Genomic DNA, 16,137 nt, shown 5'->3' on the forward strand with positions numbered 1-16,137 from the left:
AGAATGCCAAACCAAACATGCTGGAAATAATTATTTTTTTTTTTTTTTGCACAGGACATTGATTTGGATTAAAATATATTCAACCTCCTAGCTATAGACATAAAAACCACTCCCCTTGCCTCTGCCTATTCAAGGAAGTTAACAAGACATTAGAAATTCTGTTAACTTGAGCTAACATCACCAGACCTATATCAGAATATTCTCAATATGGTTACCAGAATTTACTGCATCTGCAGATAATATATTCTGGTATGTCCAATTCTATAATTATTTTTCTGTTATTTTTAAAACAGTATATTCTTTAAGTCCAATATAAAGAGTATGAGAAGACATTTTCACGTAAAAAAAAGATTTCTTTTGGCCCTCTTTAGAAGCAAATTTCCATCTAAGGTCCAAATTCAAACACTTTATCTGGAAGTTCTGAAACATTTCGGTAAGCAGGGTGTTTCTCTAGTTCCATTTTCTCTGAAAAGACAGGAAACAAGCTATCCTTTGAGCTGGACTACCAGTAGAGAAGAAGCAAAACAAGCTGACACCTTCAAGTTAGGCTAGAGGCTTGCATTCTGCAACTCTAAACACTGGAGATCTTGCAAATCCAAGACAGGAACATGAAGTACATTTCAGTATTCCAGTTCATGTGAGGTTCAGCTACTCTTCTTTTTGCCTCTTCTAGTTACCCTTACTGATATCCACTTTTCCCTGCTGCATTTGCCACCTGCAATTCCTAACTAGACATGCACAAGAACAGTAACAAGGAAAGACACAAATACTAGGACGTAAGGGAAGATGAACTGTACTCCCTGTAAATCAGCCTCCCTTTTTCCAAATTACATTAGCTAACGGTGGCAGCACCTTCAGGGACATTCACCTTCAAAAGCTGATCTCTCGTCTAAGTAATTCCAAGAAAAATGAGGTGAGGGAGGAGGGAAGGTTGAGTAATGGAAAGGCAAGCTACACAAGGAGAATTGTAATAGCTTCCTGTAAGTTACTGCTGTCTGCATTAGAATTTCTATTTTTTTTGGCATTCAGTCAGGGATCGGAGCCTAACAAACTCCCAAGCAGGCAGAATAAGGTACCTGATGGTGTCTACACACAACATGCAAAGATGTCTGAAGCAAGACACAATTTTACTATTAAACATGATTAATATTGAACATTTATTTTAAGGGAGAATGTGGAACTACAGAAGGGGTGTGTTACTCAACAGCCAAGTCTCTCTCTAGCCTGTATTTTGTTTAGCTGATGGCACTGAGACACTGATGGAAAGGACAGAAGTGCTGACTTCAGAGGGACAGTCAGAAACCAAATTCTCTCAGCAGTGAACCACACAGATGTTTCACTGTGAATCCTGAACGTACAACTATAAAAACCATGTGAAAGTCTAACTGCATGTACAACTTATCTTAGATCAGCATAGTTAAAGGTGAATCCTCACCTGCATTTCAGCTAGTCAAAATCAAAATAAATCACAGAGATTAAACTATGAGTATTAGATTTGAAAAGAATCTATATCACAACTGAGTAAGGGTCAGGTATGATGCTACAGCAAATGCTATGCCACAAATAAATACAATGCTAACAATGCTGTAATAAAATACACTCTTAAAATGAGATTGTTGTCTCAAATACCTCTTTAAGAGGTGAGAAATTACACCATGTATCTATCCTTCACTTTCTGGTTTAGCTCTGTAAAGCCTCCAGATACTGCCTAACAAACAATTAGGAGATGAGGTTAAGAAGTCAGTTGTATTGGGAAAAAAGAATAGAGTTGATATCCATGTCTTTTTGAACTGCCTGGATCCAGCTTCCAGGTAAATTCCAGTATATTCACACAAATTTACCCGGAATGCACCAGTTAGTCTCATATCACTTCATAATGCCCTCACTTACTACAATTTATTGTCGACTGTCTCACCCTCACCTTCTTAACCCAATTTAATTGGAGATGCCTTAAAATTTAAAGCACCTCCACTTTAGCAGTGAAACGAACCCGTTTGGTGAGATTCCAGGTGGTTTTGACTTAACTCCTGTCTGCTGAGTTATCGTGTTTGGACAATATTAGCACTTAATGTTCTTATTAGCAGAAATGCATTCACTAGCACCATGACAGATGCAATTTCTTTTCTGACAGGTCACGCCCCACCCCAACCCCAACACCAGCCTACTTTATCCTGAGCTCTCAATCAGATCAGCTGCAGCTCCTCTGTTCTGTCTACCTCTGTAGTTTTGAACTGCCACCCCTAATCCCTAACTCCTAGGATCTATGAAATCCAGCCATTTCCAGCAAATTACCTGATGCCTCCTTATTTGCTCAGAGATGCCAGAAACTATCATGATCTGCTCTGATCCATTCCAAGATCCCCAGAAACATCTCTAGTTGAGACACTTGTGCATTAAACTGTGGCACTAAACCTGCATTATATGGGAAAACTGTTGTTTAAACATGTTTCAAAATAGCTTTTTGTATTTTCTGCAGTGTCATTGCTCCCTCTTCCCGACACCCCCTGTGAGGCTACTGTCTCCCATCCAGAGTGTCCTGGGAAGGTGTTCTGAGGTGTTTCTCACTGGACCTTGTTAACCCCTTCCTGTGATTGGGTGTTCCTGTAAGCCCCTTGAGACTTCTAATTGGTTACTCTGTGAATCCTCCTAAACCCTATAAATGTAACATCCCCAACAATAAACTCTCTCCTGCCTCCTCTCCATGCCCGGTGTCCTGTCTCCGTGCCGGCCATGGGCCCATGTGAGGGGGGGGAGGGGAGGGCACCTCTCCCCTCCAGGCTCAGGGCCTGAAAAGACCCCTGAGAAACCCCTGGAGTTCCCTTTCCCCATCCTTCAGACGTCGGAATGGTTCCTCAGATGGAAATGGAACTAGAACTGGGCCGCCCCATGTTGTGGGTGGGGAAAGGGATCCAGATTAAACGGGTATTTTTTGCAGGACAGAATGTATATAACAGTATACAAATTAATATGCCAGTGGTGTCAGAGCTCTGGAACAAATCCTGCAGTTCCATTCTTCTCTACCCTTCCTAATCGCTCTGCAGGGCCATATATCTCTCACTGCCAGCTCTGAGACAATGAATCATAAAGAAAAGTAAAATTTGTTAATGCCTGACAGGCTTTGGCTCAGTTCGTCATATCACTAAAAGGATTTTGTCTCTGATTAATATCAACCTGTCAGTAGAGGTCTCTGGGCAGAATGACGGAACCTGCCACCCTGTATGTTTCCAATTAATACAACTTCTCAGAAGGTGCCTGGAGATCCATCAATAATCTTAATTAAATATAACCAAAGGGATGACAACTAATGATTAAGGGAGTGGCTCTCCTGGGACAATGGCTGAAGAGTGTGTATGGCAGGTCAGGAAGAGAGGCAGATGGCTGCTTGTCTAACACAGCAAAGCCTGTTTAAACACAGATGTCCCTGATGGCTGAGTTTCAATTCAATTTATCCTGTTCCCAGTCCTTTAGGAGTTACTTTTCTTCAACACCAGTTAAAACCACCCTCTGCCAAGGTGCAAGAGGGGATTTCTGCTGTGATTCTCCAGCTGCTGCATTTTGCAGATCATTTCCAGAGAAAGCAGCTTGTTCTCCTTTCCTTCTAAACATATACATCCCACTGTTGCTTTGTTCTCATTCTACTTACCATCACAGGGGACCCAGAGATCTTTCAGTTCAAAAATTACTACAGCGACAGAAATAAGAAAAGGCAATTCTTTCTGAGTTCTAGAAATCATCAATATTAGGAATCAAATCACTATACTTCAATGAGGTTATATGGTTCCTACACATTGAAGTCCTTGCTAAAGGACAGAAAACACAGACTACTACTTCATTATAAAAAATACCCAGCTTCTTACTGAAAAAACAGGCAGTACTAGGTATCACAGTTTTGGCAGGAGAATGAGAGCTGTAGCTTGTCCAATGCAATGCACTGGACTGCTAGACTTTTAACCTTCTGTCAGACATTTATTTCTCCTCTCTCACCTCTCAGAGGCCATAAACTTATCCTAGCTTGTCAAGTCAATTCTGAGACACAGCATCAATAGAATGTACTAGAGTTTCATGTGAGCAGTAATAAGGAGATATCTATTTTTAGAACATTAATGCTAGTGAACAAAGCTATCCTGACAGCTTTGAAAGCCTCCCTGTAGTCACACAGTAAACAGGCAAAATGCATGATAAGCAGTGAAGCCACTCACCCTAGTTTGCAGGAGCCTACCAAAGGGTTTACAGGAGCAATCTCTTAATCATCCTCAGTATTTGGCATCTTTGCTAAAATTCCTGATTAGTCTCAATCATGTGTTTTTATGAATACGAGTACCTGCACTGTAAGAATATGATTAAGATAGATGTCGAATACATCTATCACAACTATCATGTCTGAGTATCATGTAGCCTCACAATATGAGTGATTACATTCAGCCACCATTAACTGTTTTGAATTTAAAGCAGTGAAGTGAGAAATCCAGTTACGAACAGAAATCAGGAACCGTTTTTCAAAATATCAGTAGTTGCTGCAGTGACCTTCCTCCTTGTCTGCATTCACATACTTGCATTAGTAGAAAGACAACTAGGATTGTAAATTGAATTTACTTTGGCTAAGACTGGCAGTACTTGTTGGCACTATATAGCAAGCCTTTAAAATGCATTATTAAGTAAATTGATTGCAAACTCTTCAAGAGTGAGACCCAGCTTCTCCTCCTGCCTCCTCCAAATAACAGGAGAGAAATGAAAGCTAAGACCATGGTGGTAGAACCACCTTATTCAACATTTGGCAGTCCTTGCTGTGCAGAGAAGTAGATGTTGTGAAGGTCATTCAGCATCAAACAGAACTGCAACCACAACTCTTTAGCCTGTTACTCCTGCAAGGATACATTAAAAGTAGGATTTCTAATTTTTGCAAAAGCAAATAAATTGTAATAAATACCTGGAAATTATTACAAATGCTACACTTCTAGAAAATCTACTTAAAGTACAGGATAAAATGGTAAAAGCAGCATGTGCTAGTACCTGGTATTTAGTTTTTATGTTTAGTATAAAAAGCAAGATCAGAATCTCTTGTCTTACCCCACCAAACACTTGAATAAAAAAGTGTTTTGAGATATAGCTAATCAAGAGAACCATTCAAAGACTGAATGATTTTCTACAGAAAAACATGAAATGAAGTAACTGAAGGCATCAATTCAAACAATTTACTTAAATATCATTAAACTGTTTAGTAGAAGTTGATATTCAGAACTAAAGCAGCCTTAATTTGTTTTATCTTAATGTATTTCTCAAGTACATTGTGGCCACTTCAATCCTGAATACACACATCTGTAATTTTAATCCGATTTGAGTAATTCACTTTAACAATTAACTCATATATTCACTTAGGTATTCATGTCTCCCTAGTAACTGAAAAAAAGGAATGTAAAACTGATAAATGCATTTTATCTGAAGAACCATTTGTTACTATTATTAGAGAGATAAAAGAACAGTTGTCTCCTAAAAACAATCAGGTGAGATCACTGTGTCTTGCATACATCTACATTTGCAAGAATCCAGTGACAGTTACGGGCCTGAAGTCTTTGCTGTTGAGTGCCCTGATTTTAACACAGTAATATTGTTCTGTCACCTGAGAGACAAATATTTAGGTGATCTACATATCCTGATATTATACCTATAATACCATATCTATAATATTATGAAGGGGAATTTGAGAGGAAAAAATATGTTAAGTGATCCATACAGCACTAAGCAATAGACAGTGACATAATTAGGGACAGAATGTAGATTCACTCCTATTTCTAACTTTTACTAACAGGCATTGGACTTCTCATAGCAATGCATAAACTGCCTTGCAAAATCAGATTAGCCCACAGACTGTAGACTTTCATTACAAACATTCAGTCTTAGGCATGGATAAACTCTGGCTATTTAGTTAGGAGTTAACTTCTGCTAGGGGAGGAGAAATGGAGAAAGAAAGCAGCATTGTACCATTAGAGACATCACTGCAGTGTGGCCATGTTTGCCCAAGCTTTTAAACCTGTGGCACTAAGGGAATTAGTTTCCCTCCAATGCAAGATCAATTATTTCAGGAAGATACCCAACATGGAAAGGAACAGTGGTGGTTATTTATATCTGTAAGCGATACAGGCTACACAGCAAGGAAGATCTATCCACATGTCATCCTTAGGAACTCCAGTCACAGACCAGGATTGTAATGTGTTAAGATTTTGTAGAGATACAAAACCATCTCAGTGCACCTGGTTCTCATCATCCATTTCAGTACAGAAAGACTTCAAGGCTTGTATCCAAACTGCAGAGACCACTGGAAAGGGACCATTGTTAAAATGTATTTGTCTTTGCAGAAAGCTGCACATAAAAAGAACAAATCCAAGGCCTCTGAATTGGTAGCATTAAGGAGATCACAAAAAGTCAAGGTTATGGATTTCAGATTTGATGGAAAATTAAAGGAACCAAGGCATACCAATTTTATTTAGTTCTATACAATACCAGCTAATACACTCTGTGGTGTGAACTAATTTGTTGAAAGCTGAGACTTAAATAATTTGATTTCTCATCCCATTGTACATATCACCTGGTAAGTTAGCAAAAGAGAAGAACTAGCCAGAGTAAGTGACCTGTCCACAGCTAATCAGTTATCTTGAAAAGCAGGAGTATTTGAGTCGTGCTTACTTGGGGCAAAGAGACTTTATTGCTGCAATTTTGTAAGGCACAATTGCTCTCCACAGATTTGTCTTTTGTAATTCCTTCACTGGAAAAGCCATTTGTTAATAGCAGCTAAAAGTACATCTTAATGAAGAGAATATATGACTGATAAAATACATATAAAAACAATTAATATTCTGGAGACTTAAAAAAAATCCCTGAAATAACTTAGAGCACTTGAGCAAGAATCTGAAGAAGTGTTCCTCTGAAGTCATCTAAGCCGCAATGTCAATATACCAAATGCAAAAGGAGAATAAATTCATCTTTTGCCCCACATGTTGACACCTGCAAGTCAGAAGCAGCTTCACACCAGAGAGCTGAAATTCAAATCAAAGCAAAGCAGTTGCTAACATCTCCACTGCTGGAATCCAATCATAACAGAAACTCATTCACTTCTTGCATGAGAAAAAATTGTCTCTGTGAGAGGGTTTTTTTTGTATTTCAAGGCAAACATTTGAAGCGAGGTAAGAATTCACAGTCTCAACTTTCAATGCAATTTTCAAATCAAGCTCTTACAAAGATGGGTCAGTGTTGCCTTGTCCTCTTGAGAAAAATCTCATGCATATAGTCCCAAAATCTTCCTTGATGTGACTCATTGCGATGAATCATAGCTGTGAGGGCCTCACCCTGATCGAGGCTTTGCCAATAATCCTGCAGCCACATTTCTTTCCAACTGAAACAAAAAAGGAGACACCACCACAAACCATTAAAAAAAACAAATGAGTCTACAGCTGTAATATCACTGAAACCATTGTTTTTCTTTCACCTAAGAGAAAAACAGGCCCAGGGATGGTCATAACAAACAATGTTGTTATTGTGCTCCAAGTCATTTATAGAAACTCGCTATGAAAATTCTCTACAGAAAATACAAGTTCATCATGAGCTTTACAACATTCTAGAAGTATCAGCATATGACTACAGTGTTAACCAAAGAGACTAAATTGTTAATTGTAGAGAATAAAAACTTCTGTTCAAATAAAATCTGTCACAGAGTCCTATTATTTTGAGAATAGCCTTCTGTGGCCCATATGTGTATAAGAGTTAGCACTAAGAAACAATTTTTATTCAGATAAACCTTTTAACATACTCAGGTTATATATGGAAGAGACAAAAATCATTATAATCCTCAATCCTGATCCTATTCTTTATCTCCAGACTAGATGGTCAAGTACAGGCTGTCTCTTTTTCAATGCATACAGTCACAAACTTTTTGTAGCACAGACTTTATCACTGCAAATTTCAGCAATTCCCTTCCCATTCATGATGATGTGGACTAATTCTCTCACTGGTGTTATATCAACGAATGGCAACTATTTATTTCTTCTCCATTATTTCTGCTATCTAGCCACATGAGCCCATCAGAAATTTTGGAAAGAAGGAACAAACACGATGCTCTTTATAATACGTCCATGAGTTACCCAATACTTGTTAACTCATATACAGAGCTTTTTGCTGCTTCTCCCTTCAAATCACAGAAGTAAGTACAGTGCCTCCTGCATTCACTCTGTACACCACACCTTGAACCAAGTGTGACTGCACTGCCCAGAAGCAGATCTCAGCCACCACTCCAGGCAGACCGAAAGAAACGCACAGCACATCGCAGTCGCTGTCCCTGTGGACACGGCCTGTGTGCCGTGGGAAGGAGCTTTCTGTGGTCAACACCACCATCTGTGGTGGTGCATTTCTGCAGTGTACACCAACATAAACCTCAAAATAAAGCTTTTAACATAGATTCCAATGTGAAGGATCGTAGACAGAGGCTTATATTTGCTTCAAAAAGTCAGTATCTGCCAAGAGGGTCCTTTGTAAAATGCAGCACTTGGACGTACTATGAGATCACATTGCTAAATTCATTAACCTTTGTTCAAGGACTGCCAATATGAGTTACTTGTTTTTTACAGCACTGAATAAGGGCACACGTCTATGTGCATTAAGTACTAGACCCAAGACTAAGTGGCAGTAGGTAACAGAAAAAAAGAAAATGTTTTCCAGATGAACTGTACAGAAAAAACACTAAAAAGAATTCCAGTATCTGAGTGAAGACTTTCATCAAAAATATTAAATTAGAATACTTTAGTATTTTTCTCTTGAAATTGCTATTATTGGGGGGTTTTAAAGAAAATAATTTCACTCTGATTCTGTCAGTTGGGAAAAACTGGTACCCCAGGATGAGCAGGACTGCACAAATCTCCACAGACTACCAACTACATACACCTGAAACATCATTACCATGAGATACAGATCTATCTTTAATCCTGGATGATTACTGGATTCTATTGCAAGGGACTTCTCACATGCACAAATGGCAAATCTCACTCGTTTTTCTTGTCATAAATAAACTGTGACATTGACATAAAAAGGAAACAATAAAACCATGATGGTTTTACAACATTCTTTTATCAGTGGCACAGTGGCTTCTCTTTCCTTATGTCACCACAGATGAAAACTTTAGGTAACCGGAAAGGAATTGTCACTTAATCTTCTTAGAGTTACCCCCTCAAACATCCCACTTTCAGAAAATTAATCCTTATCAATGAAACAAACCAAACGTTTCTCTCACAAAGATGGGAGTCCAAGAATAATTACAGATTCTCATTCCCACTACACAGAAGTTCCACTCACCAGTAGCACTGTAACCCACTATTTTCTGTACAAAGAATTCAACAGACTGTAGTGACTGACTCATACCCTAACACATGCAAATGGTTGTTCTACTGCCTTTCTTTGTAAGCTCACTTGGGTGTGAAGCCTGGGTGGCCAAATACAAGTGAGGCTGCAACCATAAGGATTTAGAAACCACGTCTCCACACCTACAGCTAAAAGGTGTAAGTGTGCTGCAGCTACCTATACCTACATAGAGAGAGATTGTGATGCAACAGTTCTGTCAATTCAGCTAATCTGTCAACCCTAAAAACTAATTACATCTGGGAACAAGAGTTACAGAGCATGCATATGAGCAGCATTACTTTACTGTAACTGGGTACTTGCTCTAATATAAACACCTTTGTTTTCCTCGGAGTTCCAGAAGGCTCCAGAACTCCAAGTCACAGTGTGTGTTTATAGTCAGACCTTGAATGTTGCATACAGTCTACCATTTGTATCTCCACTAGGCCTGTGTCCTTTTTCCACAATAATGTTTTCTAAAGTAACAAAACACTCGATTGACTGGCTCAGTAGGGAATCATGTAAATGGATCACACTGTCGAATAATATTACTACCAAACTCTGACAAAATATGGGTATGTTAAACTAGTGCTTTGGTGGCAATTTTATGTTACTGTCACCACTTAGAATTCTAAGTAACCATGTCCCATTTTGCAGATAAAACCAGTGAAAGCTCAGATACTTATCAGACAGAACCCACTTTATTTCACTGGAGATGCCCCTGATCGTGCCTCAGAACGTATGGATACATATATTTCTAAAGTAGACAGCAGCCAATGTAAAAGCTTCCCTGGAACAAATTTTCCAGACACATCTCATGGCTACTAACAGGGGAAGAATAACATCCTGTGGTTCAGTGAGACATTGAAACTTCCATGGATGCAACTGAGGTTTGGATTATGGACCAGCTGTTCAAAACTCCCTGTTGATGGCCCCTGGGCAGAACGATGGAAGCACCTGAGCCTGCAAGTGGCAGCGGCAGCCACGCTACGTGTGCCTTCCCACGTGCTTCTCTACTGCCACCTGATGCCCAAGCAAGAGAAAACCTATGGAAAAGTAGGGAATGCTTTTACAGAGTAGGATGCTGCAAGGAGAAAAACTGTTTTGCTACCGAGACTGAGAAAAGGCATTACTATAAAAGAGCTCCAGTAAATCAGTCAACCAACAGAAAACAAAGGATTATGAACTCCTTTTACTTATAAGCAGAACTTTTCAGTTAGTCAATATGAAAATTAATTGTAATGTGAAAAATGCTTTTTGATTATAAACATCACATGCTTTGTGAAATAGGCGTTTCCTAAAACACCTGCATAACCTCACACTTATTTTCCTGTTTTAATTTCAGTTGGCCATTTCTGAAAGCATCAGACATTAAGCAGTTTCCCACACTTAAAAAATTCTTCATACTTTTTCTGGTGAATGGGTAATGTACTAAAAACATTTTTAGAGATTCATATCCACACAGAATTTAGTTCTGGGTTAACATACTTGAAATTATGGATTCTAAATTTTCAACATGCTGTTTCTTCTAACAAAAGAAATCTTACACTCCTAACACTAATTTTAACACTTCTGAGCACTCAATCCCTTAGTGTAAAAAACTATTAACAATGTTGTAAAGCGATATAAACTGGAATAAAGTACATTGACAACTTCCTTCTGGAAATGCATGAGATTTTCCCAATATTTTAAAAATTTCATTAATGGAATACTACAGTGAGACTGACATCAGAACACTGAAATCTCTGGTGATGGCTATTAACCTAGACAAAACTTCCTGCTGTGGCTGAAGGTTTATCTTTATGATGGCTGTCTGATGGCTTATACAGAGTGAACTGCATGCACTTGAGTAATTGCCTAAAAAGAGAAACTGGTGCAGGTAATGCAAAGAAAAGTGATAAACCCAGGGAATCCAAACCTGTTATAGGAGTAATACACACCTCACAAAGTGCACATATAGTTTAGGAACTGCAAGAACCCTTCCTCCTACCAACTGCAACTTCAAACACTGTCAGTGGAAAAGCCCAAAGGTTTGGGAACACCCAAGCATTAACTTCTTTTGTACCAATGCATGTATAAATAGAGTAGATCATGCAATCAACACTCTTCTGCCTGTCAAAAGTGGTTGCCCGAGGGTTGGTGCAGTTAGTTCCCTGCTGACAGATTGGAGAGCAGCTAATACTGAGGGCTATAGGAGATTCCAGCAACAGCCATCCCTGTGTGCAATCCCCAGGACAAGATACTCAGCCTGTTCTCTGCCCTGCACAATCCCTCTCCTAAACAAACGGGATGGTGTCCTTCAACACTACCCAGAGTTTTGTCACACAAAACAACACTAAGTCTTGTATTCTGGGGCAAGCCTAACGTCCCACCTGAAGTCAGCAGGAGCCAACCAGGCCTGCACTGAACAGTGGCAACCCCGTTCTCAACCCAGTACTTTGTAGTGAGGTATAGAGCTGCTTTCACCCCACGGCTGACAAGCGCTGTACCATCACTGTACTGAAAACATCCCTCCCCCAAACAAAGAGGCTAAGATAGACAGAGGATAACCACATTGCCTGAGGTCACAGAGCATTTTAACACAATATTATGGGCGTCTCATGGTCGTCTTTCAACCACCAATACCATCATCCAAGCCTCTTGTCCAGCCTCAGTGTTACACAATATTAGCAGAACTACCACAACACCCACAAGACATATTATAAAATGTAACTAGAGTCGTATCAAGAGCTTCTTTAAGTATAAAGGATTATTAAAAGTTACAGCTACTATTATTTGAAGCTTCCTTCCCTTCTAAAAGGATAATACTGGTACATTACCTGTCTCCTTCAGCGAGGTCTTCAACACTTCCAAACCCAGGGGTTGGCATAGGACATCCCATGTGCTTGAACTGAGCTATGCGAGGTCTGGGAGCTGGAATTTTCCCACGAGACTTTTTGTGTTCCTGCTCCTCTTTGACCCGCATGTTCTCCCTGTCACAGATGAAACACTCGAAGCCATTCAGGTAATTGGGCAGAGTCATGTCATTCACACCCCACTCCCGCCTCTGCAAGCTCTCTAGCAAGAACTGGTTTTTGATTCCACCAACGTTTTTATACTCTAGATACTTCAGGTATTCCTCTCCATTCTTGTCCAGGAAATCAAGATACTTTGCCAGCTCTTGGGGGCTGTCAAAGTCATCTATAAGAATGATGGAGAGGTTGTTTGGCATCCAGTCCCGCACAGCTGGGGAGCCTCGGTACACTGGGACAGCCCCCAGGTGCATGGGACGCCACAGCTTCTCCGTCATGTAGTCCTCACATATGGCATTCTCCAAGGCCAGATGAAACTTGTACCTGGCAATAAAAGTCATAAACTCAGAATCTTCTGTTGTGGCTGTAGAAGTGTCTCTCAGTCGTTCACTGGGAAGCTCACGGTTATGCAGGCATTTCCCATAGGAGTCAACCTGAAATAACAACCAGCGTCTTTACAAAGCGATCCCTTCACCCAGAACTTGTTTTCAGAGCTTGTAGTTCTTGTAAAATTACAAAGTTGGATCAGTTCCTAGCTACCTTAGCTTAACTTCACTTTCACTCCAAGTTCTTTCCCTTGTAACTATTCCTTGAGTCCCGCTTCTACCAGCTTTAGAGGAAACCAAGTGCTGAGTTTCAAAAGCATCTTTAACCATGCTACAGATTGAGGGTTGGGGGGAGTGTGCAGTGCCACCCAAAAATGGATTTATTATCAGATAAATCAGAAACTGACAAGTAAGGAATAGCATTCGACCCTCTCTACGTTAATTTATAAGTCATCCTTCCACTTAACAGAGACCCAGGACTTTTCCAAACAGTTATTACACATTGTTCCTGCCAGGCTCAGCAGGCTGACAAAATTTTTCCCTTTGTTAGACTGAGAAAAATTGGTGCAGGGAGCTAAAAGAATACTGTGTAAAAATGAAAGACAATATACTTGAACTGGACCGTGCATCAAACTTTGACAATATAGTCATATTTTAAAAATTCTTTTGTCATTGTTTCACTAGTGAATACACAATGAACTTGCACAATACCTGAATCATGGCCAATAGAAACAACAGAAACGACTAGGAAAAAGATGTTTCTGGCAAAGATGAAAAACAGATGCTTTTTATCAGTGTCCTAACCTTCAGAATTTTTAAGAGGAAAAAAAAACCCTAAACTTTTTTCTGCTTTAAAGAAATTACATTATTTTACTTTAGGAAGCTACTCACCATCAGCTGTGCCGTAGCAGTACAAACCACCATAGAAACAACATTGTTCTACCACAACATAGATAAGGAGCCGATTCTCAAAACACAGCAACCTGCCTTTTTACTGCCTGCTTGTACTTTCAAATAGGAGTGAGGCTTGTAAATGGACAGCCTTCTTGTACTCTAACTTCAAGGTCCAGAGATTTCAGCAACTTTTAGCACTTGGTCCAGCAGACCGAGCTTATTCAGGCTTTGCCCAGCTTCCACCTGATCCAGAGTCTAGACAACTCCACAACTAACAAGCTACACGAGGCCTACCTACTGGCATGCGGTGTTGTCTAGATCACGCTTTGGGAAGGAATACAACTAGTTTTTCTGTCCAGCTTGTAGTCAGCATGCATCCCGTTATGACTCGCGTCTTGGCTAAAAACAAGGACAAACAAACCCCATTAAAAAGAGGCGGGGGAGGGGCGCGGCCAGGTGCTCCCAGCACCACGCCACAGCTTCCCCTGTGGATGTACCTGGATGTACTTCATGAGCTCCCGCACGTAGCGGTCCCTGTCCGAGGGCACATCGCAGTGGGACTGCATGTACAGCACGGGCGCGTAGCCCCTCCGCCGCCACGCGTCCTTCTCGGCCAGCGGCACGGCCGGGCCCCGCAGGTACCCAGCGCCGGGCAGCCACTGCAGCGTCAGCGGGTAGTCGGACTCGCGGCGGAAGGTGGCCGTGTAGTTGAAGAGCTGGATGCCGGGCGGGTGCGAGAGCACGTAGTTGTTCATGGGGGACTCCTCGTGGAAGAGCGCCCAGGTCTGGTGGGGCAGGCGGGGCAGCGGCGCCTCGTACGCCCTGAAGTCGGTGCCGTAGAAGATGAGCGCCTTGGTGCGGCGGTGCCGGGCAACCCCCCGGCTGCGGGTGACGAGGCAGGACCCTCGCGGGCAGTCGATGCGCTCCGTGTCGCCAGGGAAGTGCGGGAAGAGGCTCCCGCTCCACCACAGCAGGATGGGCAGCGCCTTGTTGCTCCGCGTGTCGTTGTTGCCGGGCCCGCGGTAGGACGCGGCGGCGACGAAGGCCGCGCCCGGCGGGACGGCGTCCTGCGCCCACCCCTCCGCCCCACACGGCTCCGCCGGCGCGGCCGCTCCCGCCGGCGGCCCCTCCGCGGCCAGCGCGGCCCCCGCGCCCCAGGCCAGGGCCAGCGTCACCCACAGGCCCGCGGGCCCGCACCGCGGCCCCGCGCCCCCCATGCCCGTTCCCCGGGCCGGTCCCGCCGCCCCAGGAAGCGGCGCCGGCCCCGCCCCGGCGGTGCCGTCACGGGGCGCGGAGGGGCCCGGGCGTGGGGTCGGGCGGGAGCGGTGCCGCCTTCGCGCTCTGGCACCTCGGACGCTCCAGGAACAGTGGCAGCTCGTAGGGGCAGCGACACCTAACACGGCTCTGTCAGCGTTCGTGCAGCCTGGCTGCAGCGGCCGGACGAGGAGACCCGTTCGCAGGTCCCTTCAACCCTACTGTCCTGTGGCTGAAGGGGCTGTAAATCCTCTCTGCCTCTACCGCTCCTGCATCCGTCTGTGCACACACCTGCCGCAGCAGTACCTGCAGCTGACAGGGAAAAGCCCGAGCTGTTCCACTGAGACACAGCAAGCTTCGAGCGAAGGCAGCTGCAGAGGTGGCTCCTCGACCAAGCAGGCGTTTAGGTGTTGCAGGAAAGAGCACCCTGATTAACTCCTGCTGAAGACCATAAACGGAGGGAACAGAAAACACCTTTTAGTAACAGAAATCGTGTTTGTTTGTTTGGGTTTTTTAATATCTACAGGTACTTTTAAAGCTTCCTTGAAAGCTGCTTTTCTGTACCAACCTTAAATAACTCCTGTGGTATTAAATTATTCTGTAAATGGGAAATTGGTTTGGGCTACACTATGTAAATCCAACGGAAGTATGCTAGAATTACCACTCAGTTACACAATTGCTAAAAGACTCAATTCCTTAAGACCTAACTTAATATAATGACAGTACTTAGGAATTATCACTTATATTACAGGACATCAGTTAGTATAGACATGAGGCAAAGAAGTCTTCTTTATCTGTGTAAGGAACAAGTTAAAGCAGAAATCTTTTTCCTTTCCTTTGAAAAGACAGGTCTGAACACTGCTCGGGCCTGCTCCAGCAGCACCGCACAGGGTCCTGTGCTGAGCTCCCAGCAGTGTATCAGGGATGGGCTCTGCAAGGCAATTCCCACAAGCATCAGAAGGGGAGCTGCACGATTTACTCCATTTGATTAATGTACAAGATCCACAACGCCCATTATCACAATACCAGTTCAGTGGCAGATTCTGGATATTATGTACATTCTGTAGGAGAGTAATCTCAAAAATATTCTACGGCAAACTTAGTCTTGTTGGACATTCAGTAATGATTGTCATGTGCTTTTATACAGATTGTTCTAAGGTTATCAGGAAATTGTACAATATCAATGTTCAAGGCTACAGTCAAGTTACACTGCCAGTTCACTCTGAACTTTATTTTTGCAATTAGCACCCCCCCAAACAAAACAAAACCCCCAA

General features: G+C 42.2%; 1 protein-coding gene across 1 annotated transcript; it reads right to left on the minus strand.

Annotated features, from left to right (window-relative positions):
- Window positions 1-7,125: 7,125 nt before the first annotated feature.
- FUT11 (fucosyltransferase 11) lies at window positions 7,126-14,830 on the minus strand. The gene is made up of 3 exons (XM_027649581.1): window positions 14,107-14,830; window positions 12,198-12,823; window positions 7,126-7,387 (listed from the first exon to the last, which is right to left on the minus strand). The coding sequence occupies exons 1-3, from the start codon at window positions 14,824-14,826 to the stop codon at window positions 7,240-7,242; spliced, it is 1,494 nt and encodes a 497-aa protein (XP_027505382.1). The 5' UTR covers window positions 14,827-14,830; the 3' UTR covers window positions 7,126-7,239.
- Window positions 14,831-16,137: the final 1,307 nt, after the last annotated feature.

The sequence above is a fragment of the Corapipo altera genome, unplaced genomic scaffold, assembly GCF_003945725.1.
Source record: "Corapipo altera isolate COAL_440 unplaced genomic scaffold, ASM394572v1 53, whole genome shotgun sequence".
Lineage (NCBI taxonomy): Eukaryota > Metazoa > Chordata > Aves > Passeriformes > Pipridae > Corapipo > Corapipo altera.

Coding starts and splice junctions, on each gene's coding strand:
- FUT11 (XM_027649581.1), bottom strand. CDS start 14,826: ATGGGGGGCGCGGGGCCGCGGTGCGGGCCCGCGGGCCTGTGGGTGACG. Junction 12,824..14,106: donor AGCTCATGAAGTACATCCAG/GTACATCCACAG, acceptor TTGTTATTTCAG/GTTGACTCCTATGGGAAATG. Junction 7,388..12,197: donor GACCTCGCTGAAGGAGACAG/GTAATGTACCAG, acceptor TTTTTGTTTCAG/TTGGAAAGAAATGTGGCTGC.